At 41.6% G+C, this 25,442-nt stretch overlaps 3 protein-coding genes across 4 annotated transcripts; 1 reads left to right on the top strand and 2 right to left on the bottom strand.

Moving 5' to 3' along the window:
* Positions 1-207: 207 nt before the first annotated feature.
* MLH3 (mutL homolog 3) lies at positions 208-20,508 on the bottom strand. 2 transcript variants are annotated; one of them, XM_058806824.1, is made up of 12 exons: positions 20,453-20,508; positions 16,349-19,684; positions 12,021-12,091; positions 10,942-11,046; positions 8,883-8,955; positions 8,170-8,241; positions 7,091-7,199; positions 3,799-3,958; positions 3,115-3,138; positions 2,834-2,915; positions 1,397-1,548; positions 208-674 (listed from the first exon to the last, which is right to left on the bottom strand). In XM_058806824.1, exons 2-12 carry the CDS (start codon positions 19,623-19,625, stop codon positions 597-599), a joined length of 4,203 nt encoding a protein of 1,400 aa, XP_058662807.1. In that variant the 5' UTR covers positions 19,626-19,684; positions 20,453-20,508; the 3' UTR covers positions 208-596. The 2 variants fall into 2 exon arrangements, with proteins under 2 accessions (XP_058662807.1, XP_058662808.1); XM_058806825.1 differs by lacking the exons at positions 8,883-8,955; positions 10,942-11,046; positions 12,021-12,091.
* Positions 20,509-20,772: 264 nt separating this feature from the next.
* Positions 20,773-22,019, bottom strand: ACYP1 (acylphosphatase 1). The gene is given in 3 exon segments (XM_058807324.1): positions 20,773-21,421; positions 21,778-21,896; positions 21,899-22,019. Coding segments are annotated over 3 exon segments (456 nt in total). The 3' UTR covers positions 20,773-21,205.
* An 870-nt stretch (positions 22,020-22,889) lies between these two features.
* Positions 22,890-25,036, top strand: ZC2HC1C (zinc finger C2HC-type containing 1C). Its single transcript, XM_058807322.1, has 2 exons — positions 22,890-24,122; positions 24,770-25,036. The coding sequence occupies exons 1-2, from the start codon at positions 22,890-22,892 to the stop codon at positions 25,034-25,036; spliced, it is 1,500 nt and encodes a 499-aa protein (XP_058663305.1).
* Positions 25,037-25,442: the final 406 nt, after the last annotated feature.

The following is a 25,442-nucleotide window of genomic DNA, read 5'->3' on the forward strand; positions in this document are numbered from 1 at the left end:
CAGTGGGGATAGGTGGGGATTTAGAATCTCTCACTCAAGAACACAAACTGCAAGGAGTTGGAGAAGGCAGCTGTGTGTGTCATTTGTTGCCAAGTGAAGTGTTTCTTGAGTCTAAGTTGGCCTATATATACTATGAAGCTGGTTAATCCTCATTCCAACCACTGCCATGAGCCTAAGGAGTGAGTTGAATGTGAACTTTATTAAAAAATACCTTCCAATTTTCAAAGTACTACAAAATACACTAATTAAAATTCCCCTCTCTATTATGCAGAATTATGCTGTGCTTGCAGAAAAGAAGCGCTTTGCTTCAGTAGCTGCATGTGGCTGCAACTCCTTACACCCAGCAGTGCAGCAGTGACATAGCGCCCAGACTTCCAGTGCTATTCCTTAAGGTTGAAGATGCTTCTCCAGGCTCCAAGGGTGGGCTCCTCCTGCCATGTTCTCCTGGCTGGTCTCTGCTCCTTCGGTCAGTAGTCAAAGGAGAGCTCTGGTGACTGCACTGGCTCAGAACTTGGCTTCACACAGGGTAGTCTATCCACAGGATCATGGATTATACCAGTGCTTCTACTGGTTGCAGTTTACAGTTTTAACTTTTTTTAAATAGGTTCTTTTTTTTTTCCAAATAGCTGCCATGCTCTTGCCATCTTCCTGAGTCTAGTTAAATTAGGTTTAGGCTGGAGGGAGAAAAATTAAGCACAAGTCATAACTAAGTAAATAAGTTTCAGTGTTTCCATACTCTTTGCCCTAATACAGTCCTTCCTAAGTTAATATCTAATTCACAGTCCCACCTGACTTTCAACAGAATCCAATTTAATAACAATAAAGCACAGTAACAGCAAAAGGGAGGAGTAATGATTTTGTTTTAAATTTAAATGTAACCTGATTTAAATATAACCTTGTCTAGTGGAAGGTGTTCGTAGTCATGGCAACAAGATGATCTTTGAGGTCCCTTTCAACCCAAACCATTCTATGATTTTATAATAAATGTTGCTATTCCTGTGCTTTATCTCCATTTTATAGCATCTTAAACTTTGGGAAAGTAAGCATTAGTTTAATTAGCATCTTTGCCACTAGCAGAATTTCAGAATTTCCATGCTTTCCAAATTTTACACTTCAAAACTGCAAGCACTTTAAATGTATGCTTAACCTTAAGGACACTCTTCAAGTCAGTGTGACTATTCAAATAATGTATGATAACATCCTTGCTTAAGTGTTTACAGGACAGATGGCTTTTGTCCTAAAGTTTCATTTTATTGGTAACAATATGTAACAAGTCAAGTAATATAAGGCCAGTGGTGGTGGTTTCAAACAGTATGATCTTAGCTCTAGCACACATACGTGATGCGCCTCTGATACCCCAGAGCACGGATTACCAGAGGTGTGTCCCACACAGTACCTGTTTTTCCTGCTGTAGATGGTCTATGTCTGCAAGAGGCAGCATTGAAGGTCTTCCATGAGCACACTGGAAGGGTAGCTTACAAGATGACAAAGCTTCAATAAGCCTGCAGCTCTCCTCCAAAGTCAAATGCTCATTAAACTTAATAGCTCCTGAAAAAGAGACACATTCTTGCCCCTGCTGCCAAAGAGGACTCCACTTCCTTCTACAGCTGTGGTTTTCAGTGAAAACTTTGGGGGCATCTCCCAGAGATTAGCTGAGAGGCTGCAAAGGCAACCCAAAGGCTGCAGTGTGGCAGACTTGAGGCTTGGCTCAGTTAAAGAGTCTGCTGTACAAGGAGATCAGCTTTTCATGGCTTAAACTTTAACGTAGTCCAAGTCTGATGGACGGTAAGATTATTACATTTGGCATTTCAGGTAATGTTGCAAGAGGCAAATGGGCTTTTTGTTTGTGTGTGTGTGTGTGTGTGTTACAGCTGAAATTGGAAACAGTTCACAAATCAAGAAGTATTAAACCAAGACAACAGTTAATAACAGTTTCACAGGCTTGAGTGGCTCTCTGTGGCTGCCACGGACAGGTGTCACTTCTGAAACCAAGTGCTAGCCCTGCCACTGGGTCCATTCTCACAAGTGAGCACTTAAAGGCATCCAGAGGAAATTCAAGCACAACATTAGGGAGTTATTCCAGAGGTGTTTGCAAACTTCAGCCTGCACAGATGCAAAAGACCATCTGCAATATGCTTTCAGCCTTGAGACTTTTTTAGACACAAAACCCCAAAACCTATTGACTGCCAACTGAAAACTGAGACACTGTTGAGAAAACAGATACTTCTGGTTCACATTTGCCCTTTCAGCGTGATCTCATTGATACTGTATATGGCACAGGAATTGCAACAAGATGCTGGAGCTACTGCAGTCAAGACCAAGAAGGCCTGCTCATTGCCAGGTGCTGGAAAGCAACAGTTCCCTGAGAAGATGTAAATTTTTACCACACTCCTTCCAAAAGTACTTGAAATGTTGCGGGCACACTTAAACTACCACTTGGGATACTTAAAGGAAATTAAAAGTTTGGAAAGAGTGGTTAAGTGTTCTTTCCTGCATGCTTACAAGCAGATTGTAGCACCTTCCCCGTTGGCCCATCATAGAGCTGTTATTTGAATGGTTTAGAGCACACACAGATAAATGCATCTCAGAACTGTATGTTTCACATGAAGGGAAGTATGTTAGGCCCATACATTAATAAATTGGGGGAGTATTGTTTATCCCTTAGTGCTGTCCATGAGCATTACCTCCTCATCCCTAAGATATAGTCTTTAACCCTACAATAGCTGCAAACACATCCAAACACTGTCCCAGGGAGGATGATGTGTGGAGACAAAGGTTTGGGGGGAAAAAAAAGCCAAAAAGAAAGAATGAAAGAAAAGTAGAGTTTCCCTACCATGACAGGCCTGGGAAGCTAACACCTTCAGAAACGTCAGAGGCAGTGTCCCTCGCGCTCCTCCTCTTGTGGTCTGCAATAGCTAAAAGCAGTAAGGGAACATCAGGTTACTTTCCTTCTAATATGAGAAAAAAGAACTGTAACACAAAGGAAATTAAAAATGAAGAAAAGCTAGGGGATTATTTAGCCCACTCTCTCATTTGAAGCTCAACAGGCTCCCTTTGATTCATGCAGTAAGCATTGGATGTTATAGTCAACTCTAGAAGTAGAGAGCAACTCACCTCAACTTGTTCTTGAATAAGCTCCTAGAAAGAAAAAAGGTAATGTCATCAGTTGCTATTTTTCCCTTCCATCCCCCTATCCTATTTTGTTCATATCTGTGTATAACTTACTGTGTGACTGCCAGAATAAGAAAAAGTGATACTGTTTGTATGTACTGACCATGGTGTAGAAGACCTAGGTGAAAATCCTGACCTCCCACTGCAAGTAATCATTTCAGGAATTTCTCACCCTAAAACTGCAGAACATCTGAAACAGTGGTTTTTAGAAAGCCCCACTGACCCCACTGATATAGAGATTTCATGGAAGCAACTTTAATATTGCTGATACATAAATATTGTTATTACTTATTCATTTTACTGTTCCTTCATTTAATAATTTTTCTGTTCCTGCAAGAAGCATTTACTGTCCATTCAAGCATCCATGTGCAGTAATCAGTTAAAATATCTTTGCTATACACAGTTTTTCTTAGCTTCTCCACTAGTCCAAGTCTGAAACAGTCTTCTATCATTTCAGTTATAGTTCAGTGGTTTCAGTTTGGGGACTATTTAGCTACAAAAAAGGGATGGCATTCACATTTGCCAGGGGACTCCATTGTCTCCTTCATAACAGAGATCCTGTAATTTCCTGGTCCATGAATACAGAACAAGACCCACTATCATAACTTCACCATATACACAGCTGACCTCCACAATACTTTTAGTGATAGGTTGTCTTTTCCGCCGTAATTCATTGGCTTCTCTTTCTATAAAACACATTGGCACTTTCCTCACAAGAAGCAAGGAGTTGTTTGTCTCAGGAAATGATAATTCAAGACCCAAGTCCTCCAAATTTTTGTAGCAGCATCTGAGGAAGAAAAATCAAGAGAAATAAGACATCAACCACTGTGTCTATGACTCCATAGCACATGTAAGTATTTCTGTATTTCTGTCCACATACATGGTTTCTCATATCACTTCCTGTAACAGTTTCCCATTTCGAAATCCATGCCTCATGAGATTCCAAGTAATTTTGCCTTTTCAGCTTACGTTCAGACATGTTTTTTCACTCCAATAACCGTGCATTTTTCATGTTCCACAGCTACAAGATCTAAGAGTTCCTGTGTTATGCGAAGAGAGGCTTTGTTTCTAAATCTATAAATCTGCCTTTTCTGAAGGTGCACGAGATGTCTGGTTCAACATAAAAATATTCCAAATATTGAAATTACACAGCATAAAGACTACTTTAAGTCTAATCTAAAAGAACTGTGATTTCAATTAACACATATGAGCAAATTCTTAAAATGGAAAAAGTATTTTAAGAAATTTATGATGGTTTAATGAACTTTATATCCTGTTAAGCAAAGAGAATACAGGAAAGAACAACCTCTAGTTAATTATGACATATATCAGCCTGTGGATGGAAAAATACACACAAAAATGAGACTTCAAAGACAGATGAGAGCTTATCTCCAAAATGAAAACAATTGTAACAATATATACTTTATTAATTCAGGGAGTTATACTTTATTAATTCAGGGAGTATTCACTTAAAACAAAGGTGGTAAAGGTTAGTTCTAGAAAAGAAATTCCTTGAGCAAAAAATAGAAAGAAGCAAATCTAAACTTACCTAAATCAATAATGAGAATAGTACAATTATTAGCCTCCATATGAACGTGGCTTATGAAATTCTATTTAAAAAAAAAGAAGACATGTATAGCCTTCAGCAGGCTATACAGAAAGAAAGACAAAAAGCCTATTGTGAATGAAATTACAAAATCCAAGCAGCTATTGAAGTCAACTGGGCTTTTCTATTTTTTTTTATTATTATTAAAAGAAAAAATAAAGAAGGAAGTGCAAGAGAGTCAACAGAACAATGCATTACTACAATGCCTAGTAGATAAATAACAGAACCAAAGCTGCAGGTGAACGAGAGGTCCAGCTGAACGATTAAATTGCAAGCACAGCTGAAGTGAAAGGTCTTTTAGACAGGTTATTTTATTTTATTACACCAAACTTTACCTCAGAATACAGTCACAGTCTGAGAGTAACAATAACAATAGAATTTAGACTTTCACATAATACTTTTAATTCCTAACTTTTTAGTAATGATAGTCTCAGAGAGCAAGGGATGAACTGCTAATACATACTGAAAAATTATTAAGTCACACAATAAAAGTACTAGTAAGCTAGCACCAGTAAGCTTCTTGCTGAAAATCACAACTGGCATCCCTCTGTGCTGAATATTCAACCAATGTCCTTAGAAGAAACACATGCCTTTTTGAGTTACTTCCTTACTCAGTTTTCTAGAATGTTTGTGATTTACCTGATGAAAATAGTAGCTCTCATAATTTATTAGCTCTTTCCAAAAGTCTTTCATGTCACCACTTAAAAGTAGATAAAAAAGGAAATGCAAAAGGTTGTCATGGATAGAGAAGGAACATCTATTATGATTTAGAGACTACGGAAGCAAGGTGTGCTGGCAACAGATGGTCAGTGTTCAACACGAGTCCTCATCTGTTATCTTCATGATTGTTTATTAATGATGTGGAAAAGAAGCAGCACGGTCAAGCAAGCAAATTTATAGAAAGTACAAAATTATTTCGGTCAGCTGAGACTAGATAGAGACAAAGTTGAACTCAATCAGAATTTAAAACAAGTAGAAAAATAGAAGAAAAATAGAATAGAAATCAGTAGGATGAATGAAAAATGGGCAGAAAACCAGAATTTACTCCACCTAAAGACAAATAAATACAAATTATCAGAAGTAATTTAATCTATTTCTACTTTTGGCTGGCTTCTACATAAACAACAGAAATTCAAAAAATAACCCCCCCTACTCTGTTTCTTTGCCTTGACCATCCACACAGAAGCAGCTCATGCAAGCAGCAGTAGACAAAAAAGGAGACAAAATATCAGGTGTGGATATAACAAACAGAAGACATGAGCACAGCTGCAAAGCTACTGTACAAATCAATGGGATTCTCCCACTTGGAATATTGTATTCAGTTTTAGCCATCCATTCTCTAAAGTAGATCTATTAGAAATGAGAGACATTCATAGATCAGAGCGAAAATAAATCAAAGTTGAAGAAGAGGCATTACAAATATTGTGATGTTAGCAACAACATCATTGAGAGGTGGGAACAAAAAAAAATCCAAATATTACTGAAATATGATCAACACTAAGCAAGTGTATCCCTGTAGTAGGCAACAATCTTAATAAGGACTGAATCAGCAGCTGTTGAGCTTGCCACAGGAATCACAAAAAAGAAAAAAGAAGAGTAATGAGGTAATACTGACAGAACTTCATCTAAAAATTCAGAACAATGCACTGAAAAAACCTCACAAATGGATGTGGCAGGCGACAGACAAAGATGTGGGGGAAAAGAAATTATGATGAGTGTCCAATAGGTCTGCAATAGTCCAACAAGAAATCTGTATCTAAACTCTTGAAGAACAAAAGTTAAATATCCTAATTGTAGCTAGGTCACCATTCTGAAACATTTGGGAAACAGTGTTCATTAGTTACTCTTGGCAGTCACCTAGGAAAAAGGAATGTGTTTTTGAAGGATTCACAATACAGATTTTCCATATCCCATCCTCCTCTTCTCAGAAAGTGCCTGTAAAGTCAGTACCTAGGTCGACAGTCTGGGCACTGCAGTCCTTTGAGCACTCCCAGGTCCTGAGGCCCAGACAGGAGGAACTGTTGGAAGCTGCTTTGGCAGTCTTCTGGCCCACACATGAAGGTTTACTTTCCCGGGGAAATCAGAGCACATTGCAAGGCACAAAAATGGCACACCCCAGGGTTTTGTCTTGAGATGTTGTAACAACGTGCCTAAGAAGCGTATCCATTTCCCTCAGTACAGAGAGAGCCAACTGGGCTCTGCTCAGGAAAGAATCAACAATTTTTCTCCTGAGTTTCATGGTCACAATATATAGATATCTTCCTGATCAACAGAGCCATCCCCCAAAATTGAGAGCTATTTGTCACTACTAACCGTAGAAATCTTCTTTGTTCTTCAGTAACTTCAATCTCCAAAGGGGGAGAGATGGAGGATGACAGTATTTTCTTCTTGCCACATGCTGCAGCTTCCTTCTCATAGGAATCTGTGAATGAAACATTTAGAAGTATCCCTCTTAAAATATTTACGGAGGCATTACCCTTAATGACCCTCTGGTTTGGCATGTAATCCTCTGCTTGGATTAAAAAATGACCACAGAATGCCTTCTCTTGAAACTTGTGGAGGACTGGGAATGTCACAAACCAGACATCCAGTCTCTGGGGAAGGGTTGGTTAATGCCACTTTGTTTTTTCCCACCAGTTCCAAAAAAGAGTCACTCTAAATAGCAAAACAACCTACTGATATATTTGGTTCAACTCAGAGAGAACAATTTTTCCACAGAAAGTCAGATATAAATGGAGTTAAAATACTATTCATTAAGCATTTCTCCCTTCAGTCTTTACCTTTTTTCAGTACCTGACCAAAAGGAACAGAGTTCCTGGAACACTCGGCAGGAACTGCACAGTGTTTGTTGATGTAAGAGAAGGTCAATGATTTTTAAGTGCTTGATGGACGGCTATTGTGCTTTTTAACACTGAAACCAATGGCTAATGAGCTTACACAGAAGACTATTATCCCTTTGCAAACAGTCAGACTGTGGAAATTTTAGGCTTTAAACACAGTATTCAGCTAAAAAGGAACCAAATGAACTAGACTCTTTATTCAGCATCCCATGTCTTATTCTTCACAGTGTAACCACACAAACTTATTGATGTTGTTTTATTTCCTCTTCATTGTTTTTCCTATCAGTCTTCCTGCTCTTTCATTATGTCAGGACTATTTTAGTTCAATAGTTCTGTGGGTAGGGAGCATATCTTTTATTTTTGGAAAGGCTGTAAGAATTTTCAGCTGCCAATATTATGATTGCTACAGATACTGAATGCCTGCACTCTTCTAGGGATCAGGATAAAGATGTTAAATGGATAGATATCCTATTGGTTCTGTACATGCCAGAGAGCTCATTTATACTTTTCTGTGCACTGATTATCTGTTTCTTAGACCAGCTGAATCCTCACCTGCAATCAGCTGCTCCAAGCGGATCCGTTCATGAGCTGCATGTTGGTCCACCAAAATCAGGAGGTTTCCATCTAAAAATGTACCACAACAGATGAGAAATAGGCAACTTTGTACCAGGCAACTGCAGGGGTCAGAAAGAATAACCACTTCCCAGAAGCCACATTTAGAACATAAGTATCAGCTTGTTTCACAGAAACAAAGTGAGGAGGAGACTGTGTTGGCAGAACATAAAGTTACCATAGAACAGAAATTCAGTGATCCAAAATGGTGGTTAAATTAGGTAACTAAATTGAGTCAGAAACTCTTGTCTATTGACATGTTCATCTAACTTCAGAATGAGAGCTGAGATCACCTATAAACTGTTCTGTTTGACACTACCTTTTAAAACGTTACAAAACCTACTGATTTTGAATGCCTTTTTTGTACAGCTTCAGAAAGCTTCAACAATGAATATGTCCAGACACTGTGAACAGAGACTGAAAGATATTAGCAATTTGAGTACATCTATTTTTATAACATTAATCTGAAGGCAGTAGGAACACTCAACAATATCCAAAATAAAGATTAAGAAGATCCAAGAAATTTCAAGCAAAGACTAAGGTTTTCCTCTACTAACATCAGCCCAAGGCAAGAAGAGATTACAAATAGGACAGTGCTCCCTCTGCAGTCCACTTGACAGCCACCTCAACTTCATGCTATTAACCAGTCTCACCTGCCTTTTTTTCCATTCCATTCCTAGTGTTAATTAAACAAGCGATAAATTTATTGTCCACTTGCTGAAGAACCTGTAAGATACTCAAAAAACTCATTATAGGGCAGTACAATTATTTTTAAAATGAAGGCAAACAAAAGAAACAACAATCAAAATGGATCAAGACCAACAAATAGCTAGTATGATGACTAGAGGACTGGAAGCCACATCTTTCCTAACCCAAAAGGCCTAGCAAAACTGGACTGAGAAGCTACATAGTTATTCTTTATCAATACATTGGGGAACTAAATATGGAAAAAGCAGACATTATTTAAGTTAAAAGATAATATTGGCAGAAGGTCAAATGACCATTAAATGGTCACGAAACAGTTTTCTAAATGGATCTAAGAGAAAGTTTCAAAATATATTTTAAAAATCTGGATAAACTTTTTCAAATATAATAATAAGGGCATGAGTACTAACTGTTCTAAGGTGAATGAAATGGCCATGTAGAAACCTCCTTGAGTTGGGAATGAAAGCTGTGCACAGTGACTCTGAGTAATTGATCTGTTGCTATCACCAAAAGAGAATGTAAACAACTTTTTTTAAACTTGATAATCATCTGCAGAAGAAAGGAAGAGTTTTTCCCTTCATTTTTGATGCAGAATTTGCCTCTGTGACTTGATTCGACTTTCCCCTCAAGCATCAGAAATCCACCAGAGCAACATGCAATACTGAGATGAGGTGCACAATGCTTTCAGTATCTTATTGTTAGATTTCAAATATACAGATATGGTGTTATGGAGGAATTTCTCCCAATGTTACATAGACAGCTCACCCTGAATTCTCTGTTTCACAACATGTTCACCTGGTAGGTAAAAATTAATGGATGACTATTTCTTTGCAGGGACACAAGACTAATGATTCTTTTTATTCTTTTCCTGTTGCATGATGCAACATTTTCTGCTTTTCATCTTTGTAGAGAGATTCTCAAAATTGCTGTAGGGTACTGGAAGTAGTATTTTGTTTTTTCAGAGACAGAAAGTAGTTAACTTCCTCTAGTTTTGCCTTCTTGAAAACGTAGAAAGGAAAACACAATACAGGTAAACACAGAAACATTCAGTAAGTTTTAAAGAACAGTTCTTATTATGAGAAAAAAGACAAATGGTACCTTCTATTCTCCATCTTTCCTCTCTTGTCTTTGTGAAACATAACCTGTTCACTACAGTAACTTTATTTATTCCTATTATTCATGCACTCACAACATAAGTAAGGGAATCATTTGAATCATCTCCACCCTGGAGATGAACATTACCATGCCTCACAGAGTCAGAACCTGCAATCTCAAAGTCAGCAGCCTGACTGCATAAGAGAAGTGTTAGCTGGACCTTTGGGTCTTTTGTCACTGGGATGCAAGAGAGGGAGAGAATCCACTCTGGCATTCCTACCCAAGCAAACCATCGCATATGTAAGCTGAAGACTTATATTTACATTAGCTTTTAACACTCAAAACATTTGATTAAAAAACCACCGAAATAATAAAACTTGATGTTATTATGCCACTATTAAAGATCACTTTTAAGTGCAGACATAAATTTTAGGGTGAAATTTCAAGTTTTTCCATTAAAATTTGGATTTGATTTTGAAATCACTCTACTAAGGAATTATATTTCTAAGGTAAATAAAAAAGGAAGATACAGGGCACAGATTTAATAGAAATAAGAACTAAGAAAATGCTAAACAACAAATATAAAAACTGTACTTTGAACTGTTATTTAGTTAATAACGTTTCTAAGCAGCAGTAACAGGGCTATCTCTTGATTTTGATCTAATCATACTAGTCAAGTAACTTTAGAGTCACTTACAGATAGCTGGTTAACCATGAGATGATACCAGGATATGGCATGACACACATGTCTGCTGGTATCACATATGACCAAGAATTCTGTTAGTGCTTGTGAAAATTAGGAATGTGAACTGTTTTCCTGGATATTTCTTTCCTAGCAGGTAGAAACATCAGCAAATCCCATCTGCTGAGCAGGATTTTGGGGATGAAAGCAAGTAATAGATTATATTGTACCTGCATTGAATGAACCATGTCTTTGGTGAAACGATAAGGATACAAGATATTGTGAATTTTCACAGCCAGACTGTCAGCCTGACCACTGGTCACATCAACTGCAATCTGTAAAAACAGGATTCCACATCAAGGAAAAGCTCAACAGTGTGGCAAAAAACCCCAAACACACAGAGCAGATACTCCCAATGAACCATTTTAACAAAAACTAGAAATAACTCTGCATTTCACAAACCAAGCTTTCTATACAAGAATAACAGCAACTAAAAAACCATCTGACAATACCTTTGCTTCTACCACCACGTATCTTTCCCATCTGGCTATTACCTGCTAATTTCAATGCATCCAGCGGATTCCAAGTAGCTATCAAAAGCTGAAGTTAATGATCAGCCTACGTGAGCTCTCAGGGGATGGCATTACAAAGGCTGCATTACCCCGGAATGAGTCAGAGCACACGTCACTGCAAGGCTGAACAGAAGTGTTCCCTTCCAGAAACTCACCAGCAGGTGGTTTGCACTCCGTGCCTATTGTTTGCAGGTGGAAATGGTTACATACACATGTTTACACACACACAACATCAGGATTAGAGATAATGCTGCCTCATGACAGCAAAGGAAGTTTTTATAAAAGCTCCAACATTGTTTCCCTCTCACATGCTGTAACCCTGCCAGGCTTTAAAAACAGCTATGTTAAAATACACTTTTAAGACCTGTTCAAACCTGGGTTATTTTATCTCTGTCCACAAAGCAGACAAACACTATATTACAATTTTGCCACTCGATAACTTCTAATGTTGAGATGACTATCTCTGTAGAGGGAAAGACAGTTTACAATGTTCTGGTTTTGGAATTATGTAAAATGAAAGATTAGCCTGATACCTGCCTCTCTTTGAATAAACCCACAACAATGACTTGCATCTAAACAGTCTGTAAAAACCAAAACTTCCAGGTCCATAGTGTAATATATCTGTGGATAACTTATAGGCAACAATCATTACATTTGCAATTTTGGACCCAATGTCAGAAAATAACAAAAATCTAAAATTATTCTTATTTCAGCATGAGATGCAAGGCAATACTTACCTCTGGGCAGGGAACAAAAACAGGATTATCCCATTCCAAAAGCAATGACTGGAGGGATTCCCCTTCAGCCTCTAGGAAAGAACACACAGATAATAGAGGAACTACCACCATCTGTCAGTAGAATGTTCACTGGGGACCTCAACCTCACTCAAATATTATTTCTTTTTTTTCCTTCACAAAAAGGGGAGAGTGTACAAATAAATAATGGAACATGGCACTAGGCTTCTGTACTGTCTGCTTTAACTAGGAAGGAGAGTGTGCATCCTTCTGACTCCTAAAAATGCTACAGCACAATTCAACAGGCCTGGAAAAGGGGTGGAGGGATTGTAGGGAAAGAAAGACCTGTTTAGCTACCCACTCCCTCTGGACAAAGTTACATACCAAAAAGATTATTTCATCCTTTCCACTGCAAAAAAAAAAAAAGTGTGAGGATTGAAGCTATTTTTCACATTCCAAGGCTGGAATGAGTACAAAGAAGTGAGTAGGTAATTATTCTTTAAACTCATGACATAATTCAACAAAGAACTGGGTATTTCATCCTGTATATAAGTATTCTTTAACCTGCCTTCAACCCAAAAATTTTTTTTCCAGTTCTAGATCTGAGATGACTCACACAGTCCCATTGTTAACAGACCTTGAGTAATTCTGGTTCCTGTTGGGACATCTGGGAGAATTTTTTTATTTGTTTTTACCACAGAACACTGTGTCCTGGAAAGCTGGCCCTACCTCTCAGATTCTGGCTTGTCTGAGTCTTCTCTTTCTGAGGTCTAGGAAGGAAGGGAAGCACAATCTCACTTCTGAAGGGATGGCATCTGAACTGAAACCCTAAACAAATAATAATAATTATTTGTTGCTGCTTAATAAGCAGCAAGCAAAATTACTAAAAGCTATACATCTACCATATTCTTATAAATGAGATGTGCTTAGCCCTGTAAAATTTCAAGTATCACACAGATTCTGCAACCTAACATTGAGAAATAACAACACATACGTAAAAAGCTGAGAATTATCAGACATACACACCTTAGGAAATGTAAAAATATTACCATGGTTTCTGCAGGACTGTATGTAAAAATTGGCTGATGCCTTAAACTTGTAATAATTATTTCCAGAATTAGTGCAACCAGAAGTGTTTTCCCCAAAGAGAAAGGATGCACATAGTAGTCTATCAGAGATCAAAACATTGTTGAATTCCCTCGGTTAAGGAGCAGCAAAACTGTCAGTCTATCACCATTCCTATCAATATTTAATACAGTTATCAGGAATTTGTAAAACTGAAAACTACAAATCAGTGAGCCCACATGAGGTAACAGAGTTAGTCCAACAATATGTTCTCACCCACCCAGAAATGATTTAATATTACAAACTTGTATTGTTATCAAGAATATTAAGAAAAGTGGCTCAGATTTCCAGCACGTTGGTAAACATTTCACCCTTCCTTTGGTACAATTCAGTCTTCTATTCTTTGTGAAATAATAATGAATTAATAAAGTTCCTTTCTACCAAGAAATTAAGGGTGTGCATTCAGGAAAAGAGGCAGAGTGATAATGCCAAAGAAAACGAGCTGTGTGCTGATAAGCTCAGTGTGAAAAGGCTCTATAAAATCTTGGGCCAGTCCATAGACTCCTGACTGTTGGCTCCATTCCAGTGAGGACTAGTGACCCTGGGGACTGAGAATCCTTTCAAGAATCCAAATGGGCAGCCCAGCACTGGAGAGTAACTCAGCGTCCCATTGTCACAAAACCCAGAGGAAAGGACAAAATGGCCTGATGTAGTTCCTGCTAAACTGTGGCAAATTGAAGAGTGCTGCCTAATTCAGACTCTGGCATAACTTTTATAACTATTGTCATGAAAAGACAGTATCTCTCAAGTTCAGGGAAGAATCTACCATCTGTAACAAAACAAGTCCAGTATTTTATACATGTGATAGACAAAGAGTCATCTCCCTGGGGGTTTTTTTGAAGGAAAAATCCTTGTTCAAGATATATATTGCTCAGAAAGTTAGGATTTACTTGCTCCAAGGCTGGTGAGACTTCAGACTTGGCAGAGATATTATTAATATGATTCTTCTGACAAGTAGCATCAGAAAAGGTGGAGAGGATAGTAAGGTATATACTTCATGCAGGCAAGCCCCATACAACTACCATGCTTGAGCATTCATTTTCACTTGCCTCAGTTAGATCATGAAGATATTCCAGTGTAATGACACAACATAATGTAAGGAACAAAAATTGCAAATATAGCTGGCGTAACAATAAAGACCAGGTTGAGCTAGGATAGTTTCCTACTACAAATGCATTGTTAAAGAAGGCATCCAATGGTGAAATGAAGTTTGATGAATTTTCTTGTAGCAATCAGTTTAATCAGTATGAAGCTGCCTGGATCTGGCCTACAAAATCCAACATCTCTGTTGAGCATGTGGCTTGTGGCTGGAAAAGATGTCAGACAGCCACTGCTGTCATGAAAAAGAGGGTATGGATTGTTCTTACCTACTTCCATCTATTGCTAAGCAGTGTAACTTCCCTAGAATTGTGTAAAGATGCTATTCTTAGGGGCTATGAAATTCTAAGTCAAATTCTAACACAACATGGGGTTACTGACACTACTCTAAAAACCAAAATGAAAGCATACAAGTGAGGAAATGATTCTGCTCCTGGGCCTTAACAGCAGTCTAAAACAGTGCTCAACATTAAGAGACATGAATGCTGTGTTAGGACACAGTTATATTTATTCCTATGGCTGAAAGGAGCAACCATCCTTTGCTTCAAAAACATATGAAAGAATGTGTTTGTTGAACTTTGAAAACCTAAGACCTACAGGATCTAGCCACAGTTCAAACACCTTGTGAAGAATTGCGAGGTCCAGCTCTTATCTAAGTAAAGAATAAAATCAGACATATTGCCAAGAACTGGCAGAGTTAGAAAGACTGGCACCACTGATATAACAAAGAGTAACAACAATGCTAAGGCTAAGGACAGTGCCATGGGAGGTAAAAAGATGCAATACAACACGTGTCTTCAAAGCCTACACACTGTACATCATCTGAAAGCATAAGAGTACATATCTCTATAAACATGAATGCACTATCCAACATTTTGGATAGAAGGTCAAGTTCTGCATCTCAGGGCTTTGGCTGGTTACTAAAGAGTACTGTGAGCAACAAAACTGGTATACCACAGAAACAAAAATATTAGTCAAAAAGTGTATATTTGCACTTGCAAGTAGTTTTGCTTAATAAAAACTTGCATCACATTTTCTTCAGATAATTAGATAGATATTAAAAGCTTTTGGCATCAATTATTATACATAAAGGGGAATAGCTCAACAACTGAAACACCTACTGCACCAGTGTTTCTGTGACTGGTGACAAACAAGGAAGTAACAGACAAAAATGGAACAAACCAAAGGCCATGACAACTGATTAGACAAATTTTTAACATGATAACTAGAAAGAAGTCCAAACTACTTTTTCAAAATAATTTATGTAGTAGAAAATAAAGTCTACACCAAGAATAGCTGCATCTTCACTCATACAATCTGCCTACAGACAGAATGCAAAACAAGAACACAGATATTTTTTCCCTTAAAGGGAAAATTATCAAAGACAGTACTAGACAGACAAACTAGATCAGGAATATAGAGATATTCCTAGACAGATCTGCAAGACTCATGAACACTGTGCCCATGAAAAAATAATACTATGCAGGATTCTTTCACTAGTGGAAAAGGCCCACCATCAAAAAAGCAACAATGCTGTACATCTGCTACAAAGTGAGAAAGAACAGCCCTTCTAAAATCCATGGACAGGAGACTACACATTCTCAATTAAGTTAGATTTTTTCTTTATCTTTCACGGATTGCTTTAAATTTTGTATGCAGTTTGAAAAAAGATCATTTTAATATAAGGTTCTCTTTAACTACACATTCTTAGAAACATAACTATTTAGGACAAATGGTAAAAAACACAGTACTTTTCTGGTACACCTCTTTTGAAGTATATTCCTCATTTTAGATGTGACAACAGCTATATGTAACTGTTATCACAGAGAATGTCATGATGCCCAGCGAAAAATAGGCAGCTATCAGTTAATTGTCATGCTGCTGACATTTCTTTTTATCATTTTATCTAAAAAGATCTTTTAATATCTTTACTGTTAATGTTTTACTGTCTCCATAGTTCCCAACACTTTCTTGTTTTCCATGCAGCTATTAACTATAAGGTAGTAACTAATGCAGTAAAAGCTCTCAGGTACTGCCAGCAAGATTATTTCATGCACCTAGAAGAAGAGTTTTCCTCATTCCATTTTTACAACCACCACCCCTCTTACCATTTTCTGAAACAACATTCACAGCCATTGTTGTTATATCTTGAATGCAGGCAGTTTGAAATCCTTCACAAGGAGGAGTGCCATAGGTGCTGAGTCCAGTTGCTTTATTGATGTACACTGTCTTACCCGATAAAGCATCGAAATCTTGGAGCCAGACAGAATCATTCCTCAGATTGCCTGTGCTCGTGTTGTCATCAGAGAACAAGTGCCTTTGCAAGGTCACATGGGGAACCTCAGTATCTTTCATATTTTGTTCTGAGGATTCACCTAATGTACTTTTGACTTTACAGATGATGTCAGTACAATCATTTTTAGCAGGTGATGCTAAAACTGAAGAGACTGTGTACTCTCCTTCTATACTGCTGAGTGGTGATGAGCTGACAGGACTCTTCACAGACTCTGCTATCACACCATCTGATTGCGAGCACACGGCCTCCTTAGAAATGCTGGACTTACACTCCCTCATTTTTTCCACTGAGGATTTGTATGTTTGACAAACATTACACAAAAAATCATTATTTGAGGATTCACAATCAAAAGAATGGACATCTTTTCTATTTGAGTCTGTTTGGAACTGTTCACCAAGTTGTTCTACTTCTTTGTGATCCGTTTTCATTCTGGATAGTTTGGATGATAATGATCCTGGAGATCTTCTACAACTTGTGGTTTTGTTACTAACCAGAGAGTAATCAGACAATGTCAAAGGACTCTGACAAAGGGCTCGTTTGTCCTGTGACATTTCTCCACTGCAAAATAAAGTCTTTTCCAAGGAACCAAAACCTTGGCTAATATTATTAGAATCTTTATCTTCTGCTGCAGGTGGAGTTTCACAACTGCCAAAGTTATCATGATTGCCATTCCCATCCTTTGAAAAGTCAGAGTTAGTTTCTGAATTAAGAACTGGGAGACCACATTCATTTTGCTCTGATGTGGGTGTTGGTAGTGTAGACTTAACTTTCCCATAATATCTCCTGAACTTCTCTAATGATCCCAGCTGTGTGGACAAGCTCAGTTTCTTAGAGGGCTGTGATCTTGGCACAGCTATCTGCCTTCTAGTGTTTTTGATAACAATTCTCTTGCGAGGAATACCTGAAGAAGTTGCCAGTGGCAATTCCGCACTGTTCCATGTTTCATAAGGTCGTTTATTGGTAGCAGCAGGCAGAGCTGTCTCCTCCCTCACCCGATGTGACAAAGCTTTGTTCTCATGACCATCAGTCTTGCATACTTCTCTGGTAAGAGAAGCTGTATATTCTTTATTAGCATTACTGGAAATACCCTTAGCATTTGAAGACTGAATCACAACATTTACTTTATGGTCAAAAATATCCTTGGCACTGAGAGGGGCAGGCCTACACTGTGAGTTTGATGCAAGACTTGTTTCTGTCTGTTCACAGTCATGTGGGGACTCATTTTGCACAAAACTTTTTATAAGGTCTGTAAGGCGCGACTTTAATGGTATTGAACTAACAGCCCCTCTTCTGGCATCATCTATCACTTCAGCTGCTCCCCTGTTTCTTCTTGCATTACACAGTGTTATTAATGAACTTCTAAAGACAGTTTCAGGTCCCACTGCTGTTTCAGTGGGGTCTTCTCTCTCAAGCAGTGATTGAATAAAATCCTTATTTAAGACAAGAACCTTATTGCTTTCCTGCATTACTTGACCTTGCTGGCTGCCCACATCTTTTATATTATTCTCTGCACAATCCTCTAGGTCACAACAACCATCTATTTCCCTTATTTCTGATCTGGTTCCTCCACTGAAAGAGGAACAAAGATGTTCTGAAGGTTTCAGACGAGTATCAGATACTTTTTGGGAACTGCTAGTGTATTTTGGCTTCTGTTCTGAGGTAATTGATTTAATTAAATCAGAAACTGTGTCATCTTTGCTTGGCAACGGAATCTCTGCTTTATTGTTTCTACATGGATCAGATGATTCAGCAGTGTTCTGAACTGGGGCATTTTTAGTTTCCTGTACATTTTTACTTGACTCTATAAGACTTGAACTTTTTTTCCCAGTAATGGATTTCCTCTTGACATCTTTTGATTGCAAGCTACATATTTCATAAGAATCCACAATTTCATTACATGTTTTCTTAAAATTTTCCTGGATGCTCTTCTCATCAAGAATTGAAGGCTTCAGAACTGGAGCATTATGTAAACAAAAGTCATTGTGTTCATTAAATTCTCTGATGTCCTCACTACAAGGTTCAATAAATAAATGCTCTCGTTTCAAAAATATTTTCACTCCTTCCTCTATGCAAGTTAGAAGAACATCCCAGTTCTGGAACTCAATCAGAGTCTTTGCAGGCTCCAGGCAAACATCATAGTCACTGTATGCACAGGTTACATTGAGAATAAAGATCCCATACAACTCTGGCCCACAGCGATGGCGACCAGGACTTGAATTAGCCTGTCGGCTTGCAGGGACACTCTTTGCCTTGCAAATTAGGCTTTCTTTTCTTAATAAAAAATCAATTAGTTTATGTAGTCTTGTCTTTAAAACAAGCCTCCTATTCACATACAAGAACTGCATATTCTTATTGTAATGTCCCTCAGTACTGATAAAACCATTTATCTCAAATCCCCCAGACTTGTGATTTATTTCTCGTAACTTCTGGGATCTGCCCAGTCCATAAATTTGACAAAAACGAGAGTACACATCTCTTGTCTTAGGGAGCTGAAGCACCATGGAACAAGAAACATCGTTTCTTAAGGAAAGAGAAACAGAAGGATGCATTAGCGAAACAGCCTCTACCTTCTGTCTCACTCTCTCAATTTCCAGCACAGGATCCATACACTTTCTCCTCACTGGTACCTGATGGAACAGATTGCACACGGTGACTGTAGTTCCGCCACTTGGTCTGTTCAACTCAGCTTCACACACTTCCAGTGCTTGCCCATTGTGAAACAGTTTCAAAAATGTTTTTGCTGTCCTGCTGGTCTTAGATGAGATTTCCACTACACTGGCCATGTTGGCTATACTTGCCAAAGCCTCTCCTCTGAAGCCATAGAAAGTCAGGTTCTCCAAGTCTCTCACTGAGCTGCACTTGCTGGTGAAGTAGCGCTTTCCAACAGCCTTTAGGTCCTCCTTCCCAATCCCAGAGCCATTGTCCACCACCTGGATCTTAAAAGCTTCCAAATCCACCCTGATAGCTACACATGTTGCTTTGGCATCAATGCTATTGAGGACAAGCTCCTCAACACACTGCCCGAGTGAGTTGACAGTGACTCCAGAACGCAGCCTGGCTCGCACATCTTCCACCAAACGTTTGATCATGTCAAAATCTGATAGATGAGAGCCACAAGAAACCACAGGGAGCTCACTGCTCCATATTCCTTAAAACACGGAGAGATAAAGGGGGAAAAATTAAATAAATACAAATTAAAGACCTGAAAAGACTTTGATTTATTTCATTCATCCTCATAGATACACTTTTCTTAGTTTTCTTAGCATTCAGAGGCTTTTTCTGTGATTATTTTCATGCTCATGCTCTGACTACACATTGTCAGCACCTTCAGGGTAGACAGCCAGAGCCTGAGCCTAAGCTCCTTACTAACAACATGCTGTGCTCTCAAACTTACCATATCCAAATCACACTCCTACCGTGTGAGGCAAAACTCAAAGAACCTGTAAGCAAAAGGTTTCTACTGCAATTTTCATCAGAATTATAGAGTAAATATCACCAAGAAGTGGGCAGAAAGATGCTTTTCTCCTGTTTTTACATCCCCACAAAAACTGACAGTCCTGGTCAAATAGCATCTGCTGCTACTTACGCAGGAAACGAGCAAAGCACGCTTAGCAATGGGTGTCAGGCACAAAGAGCAAGCTGTTTATGCAAAAGGGAACCCACTGTTTTCAAGTCCTTGGCGCCTAGTGGTTTCCTAGTGGCATTCAAGGGGCCTGCTAGCCGTGCCCGGGGACCCGGTGCCGCCGCTGGGACAGGTCTGCCGAGGCTCCCTGGCCCCGGGGGCTGAGGAGGGCAGCGCGGACCCGCGGCTCAGCTCGCCAGCACACGCTGTTCGTGCCCCCCCCTCACGGGCGGAGCGCCCTCTGCTTCCTCTCCCCGGCCGCCCCGGGCCCCGCCCCGGCCCCTCAGCACCCACCGGACAGGGGCGGGCCCGCAACGGCCGCAGCGCGAGACCGCCGGGGCCGGGCCTCCGGGTCCTTCGCGCGGGACGACAGCCCGTGCGCAGCCGCGAGCGGGCGGGGCCCGGCGAAGAGCACGCCGGGAGTTGTAGTTCCCCCCCCCTCCACTAGGCCCAAGGAGGCCGGGAAAGAGAGAGCTCGGCCCGGCTCCCCCCTGGCCATTCCCGCACAGCGGCACCGAGCGGGGAGACTGAGGGGCAGATTTGGCAACCAGACCGCGCTCCGAGGGCCGTCATCCACTCAGCCCCTCCATCCGACATCCATTCCACAGAGAAGGTGAAATCCAAGCAATTTTATTCTACAGAAAATATGAAGTTCTGGGATAAAATAAATTGTTTCTGAGACATTCAGTACATAGAAATAATATTTTTAGTGATGTTTTCTAGCGGCACTGACCCTGTGATTTTCTTCACATGAGCACCACACTACAAATTTCAGTTTTATCTCATGTACAACTCCCGAAACCACATACACTTGGAAACAGAGGTTCTGGCCCTGAACAGCCCATTTAACAGAGACAACACAGCCCTTCCACTATCCACAGGAATTCTGTGAAAAGCTGAGCATCAAACTAACAAAACAATAAATTAGAAATTTAATAAAATAAAGTTCTCTAAAGCAGAACATTGGCTGACTGAACGAGTGAGGAAGAGGGGCAATGTTCCATGAGCGCAGCTCACGCTTCAGAATTTGCTTCTTCCTGGACAAAGTCACTTCAAAATCTGGAATTCCTTGTGCTCCAGCGCCTTGATCTTCTTCTCATTGCTGAACTCTGCTCGGCTGATACGGGACTGGGGACTTCCTATCTTCTTGAGCCATTCCTGCAGCTCCCGCACCCTGACAGCCGGACCCTGGATTTGCCCTTGCACAGTGCCGTGGCTGGTATTCTGGACCCAGCCAACAAGCCCCAGCTTCTTAGCCTCTGCCTGAGAAGACAATGCAGAGCAAAATGAGGTTAATCCAAACTGTAAGAGAGCAACAGAACAGCATTCGCATACAGGAGACAATTTTGTGGGCAAGACACAGACCTCCAAGGAAGTCAGGCAACAGGAAAGCAGCAGAGGATTCACTCCACTACTCAATATATTCTTTCACGCGAAACACTGGAGCTGAAACTCTCTCTTCAGTCATGCTTACATAACCCGGCCGGGCTGCCAGCAGCACCGCGATGCCGGCCCCCTTTAGCAGCAGCCGGAGCCCAGCCCTCAGCCGCGGGCTCGGCCCCTCCAAGGCGCCCGCAGCGGGCTGACAGCAGGCACGCCCCCGGGACCGTGGCACGCACCTGGGTGTACTTGCGGAAGAACACGCCTTGCACCTTGCCGTGCACCTCGTAGTCCACGGACACCAAGCCCTCGCCGTCCGCCATGGCGGCAGCGCTGCCGCCTCCCGCTTCGCCGGCTGCCGCAGCCGCCGCGCGACCTGCTGCGCCTGCGCCGCGCACCGGCCGCCGGGGGCGTGGCCTCCCTACCGCGGCCAATGAAGAGCCGTAGCGGGGTCGGGCCGGTCCCTCATTCGCCGCCTCATGAATAATGCCCATCCGACTGCCTCGCGAATAATGCATATAGGACCGCCTCATGAATAATGCATATCGGGTCGCCTCACGAGTAGTGCATCTCGGACCACCTCATGAATAATGCATCAGGGCCGCCCACGGGCGCCGCGCTCGTGCCGCGGTGGAACGGCCGCGCGGCTGGGAGCGATCCAGCGGCGCGCGCCGGCCGGAGCGGCGCCGGTCTCCCGGCAACAGCCGCCGGCAGCGCGAGGGCGGCGCGGCGGGCACAGCTCCGCGCCGGGGCCCCGGGAGCCGCGGGCAGCGGCAGGAGGGGTCGGGTCTCTCGGGCCGGGAGCGCAGCGTGCGGCGCGCAGCTTGCCGAGGAGGGAGGCCGGCGGAGCGCCGGGCGCAGCCCCGCAGGTAACCCCGCTCGCCCCGCAGGTAACCCCGCTCGCCCCGCCGCGCCTCAGGGGATGTGGTGGAACGAGCCACAGGAAGATCGTGCCGAGCTTGGTCGGACTCCTGCATGTCAGATGCGTGTGACAAAGTGAAGGGACACGTTATGGGGAACTGGCTGGGTACTATAACAATTCCTCTGTCATTGCAGTATATTTCTGCTGCTACCATGGTAAGGAAATGCTCAGACAGAAAGAGAAATAAAAGTGTGTCTTATTTCTGTCTGCATAAACGGTTGGGACTGGAAGAGGCAGCATGGAAACTCCTTAGATGGAAGGAATGTAAAGATTTATAGAAAGCAGGAAAGTTACAAAACCTTTACTAATACTTATAACCTCTGTCTGCAGCGTCCATGCATAAACTGTTAGGAGAAGATTTGTCCAGTTTTGGATAAAATTGTTTGTAATGGCTTAGCTTCTAACCTCAGGCTCTTTCTCAGGCACTGAATGGATTTTTTTCCACCGGGGGCTCCTGTGGTGGAAGCTACTAAGTTTTCTCCTGGTTCCCAACTGAAATACCAGAAGGACAACTTTCAGCGTAGACTCATACTTGACAAAGAGGAAAGTTTAAAATATCTCTATGCACAAAAGAACCAAAGATATTCCTACTCTATGTCTGCAGAAAGCACTCAGGACAAGCCCAGGCATGGAGGCTTTCAGTCAGGTGGACTAGAGAGCAAGTATCTCATCAACCAGACCTGCACTCTGTCAGCTAAATCCTTAGGCAGACATAAAGAAGGAGTGGACCGTGCATATCCCCTGCAACCAATTTCTCACCACAAGAGTGCAAGCGATCCACTGCTCAGCACTGGAAGTTCCCCCCACGTGCAGGAAGCTCCAAATAGTAAATCAAGCTCAATAAGCAAAGAGATGGTTCCAGCTGGGAGATCTCAGTTAGCTGCAGTGCTCTGCCCTTGGACACGACAGCCTGAACCATCAGCTCTCCATCTCTGCAGGAGAGAGCTGGCCTACATCCTAAAGCTGGAGGAAGATAGAAGGAACCTAGAAGAGGCAATTCAAAAGAAAAAGGCCCTCCTTGGAGAGAAGCTAAAGAGGACAGAGGAGACACTTAGGAGGATTCAAAGAGAGAAGGAGCTTATCAAGGTAGAGAAGAGAAGAGAAAGTGAAGTGGAGAGGACCCATGAGCAAAAGGCCACGAGGCACCCTGAAGAGAAAACTTTCAGAGCTGCAGACACGCCAGGTGTTGGGACCTTCAGCGGGGCACAGTCTGCAGAGGACTCCATCCCCAAGCCTGGCACCACTCCCCACCCCCAAGAACTGGCTGTGGGGAATCTCAAGGAGTGGCTGGTAGTCGCAAAACACAACAAAATAAACAACAGCAAAATACAAGACAACATCCCCATGGAGCATTTAGCTTCTAGTTCAAAACTGGTCCCCAAACAGAGCCCTTCACTCTCTGCCCTCTCAGACCGAGATTCTGACGCCCACCCATCTGCAGAGATGCCTCACATGCAGGCTGCCAGTGCTGTGGAGCAGGAGGGCTTTGGACAGTGCAGCTTCTGCAAACGTAAGTTTCTCTGCGAAAGGCTTGAGAAACACATGAGTATCTGTGGCAAGAATCAAGACTCCAAGAGGAAAGTGTTTGACTCTAGCAAAGCCAGAGCTAGGGGAACAGAACTGGAACAGTATCAGCAGCAGCAGAGCTCAAGGAGTCCTCAGGTAAAGTGCAGTCCCTTTGCCTCCCTGGATCCGCATCTACTGTTCCTACTCCTTCCACTTCAACCTCTGACTGAGGTGCAAGCACCTTCCCATGTACATGGGGCCAAGGGATACAATGCAGATATTGTCTCTGAAAGGTTCTTGCCAAATGGATAAACAGATCCATTTAAAATCTCATAGATGGAGTCAGGAGTCCTGACTTGGCTTTGTAACGTGTCAAGGGTGTACCACTGGAGAAAGCTCACTTCCTTGCTGTAGTTAGGATGCAGAGTGGTTCTGCTGCAGTAAAGCTCTGTGACATCAGGGACTGCAGGGAGCTGACTGAAAATCCAGATAATAGCACAATCTGTTAATGAAGGCAGTGGAAACAGGCCTTCCTGAAAAGGAGATGTAGCAACCCTCTTTAGTTCCTTGGCCCTACTGCTTGCTTTTCTGGTTATCCTGAAGCTCTTTCTAAATACTGATGTTTCCATCAGTATTTCCTTTACATCCTCCTTTGTACTGGTCTTTCTGACTCCCTCTCAGGCTGGGTTTTATGTCAACAGGGAATGCACAGGACAGGTGACATGGGTTGGGCTCTGAGTGTAAGTTTGAGGATGGAGGCTGATGGTGGTCCCAGTTGCCCTGACTGCCTTTCCCTTCCACAGAGTAAAACACCACCCAGAAAGAACAACTGGAAACAGAAGCACGAGGCTCTCATGCACATCATGTCACAGGCCCGCCAGGTGGAGCAAACCCTTGCTAAGGGGAGCAAGGTCTCTGGCCTGCCCCCACTGCCTCCCATCGACAACCCAGACTACATTGCCTGCACGTACTGCGGACGAAAGTTTGCTCCCCGAGCAGCTGAGAGGCACATTCCCAAATGCAAAAACATAAGGAATAGGCCCCCACCTCCACCACAGAGGAGGCTCTGATGAGGCAGTGCCAGCTGTATCTGCTGCTGTGATTCCCTGCCTGGTTTTTGCCAGATCCACAGTTATGCACATTTGTGTTTTCTATAGTCTCAATACTGGCTGCAAGCTTCTATGAAAAGCCAGTGAAAAGCTCAGGATGAATCAGCTGAAAAACAGAAATTGTATACTTTGACCTGCACCCTAGGTTGCCCCACAAAAGATGTCCCTTTCCTCAGCATAAGAAGCTCAGGATCAGAAATTCCAGGGGTTAGAAAAGCTAGCAGTAGCAGGCACTTGCTGTTTAAATCCTTAAGTCAATTCATGTGCATAGAACAAGGATACTCTGAATCAGCCAGGCCCTTGAGGCAACAGAACAACCATAACAAACAGATTTTTAAAAATGGAGTTTTCTTCCTGCAGGCCAAGT

The sequence above is a fragment of the Ammospiza caudacuta genome, chromosome 6, assembly GCF_027887145.1.
Source record: "Ammospiza caudacuta isolate bAmmCau1 chromosome 6, bAmmCau1.pri, whole genome shotgun sequence".
In the NCBI taxonomy this organism is placed as follows: Eukaryota; Metazoa; Chordata; class Aves; order Passeriformes; family Passerellidae; genus Ammospiza; species Ammospiza caudacuta.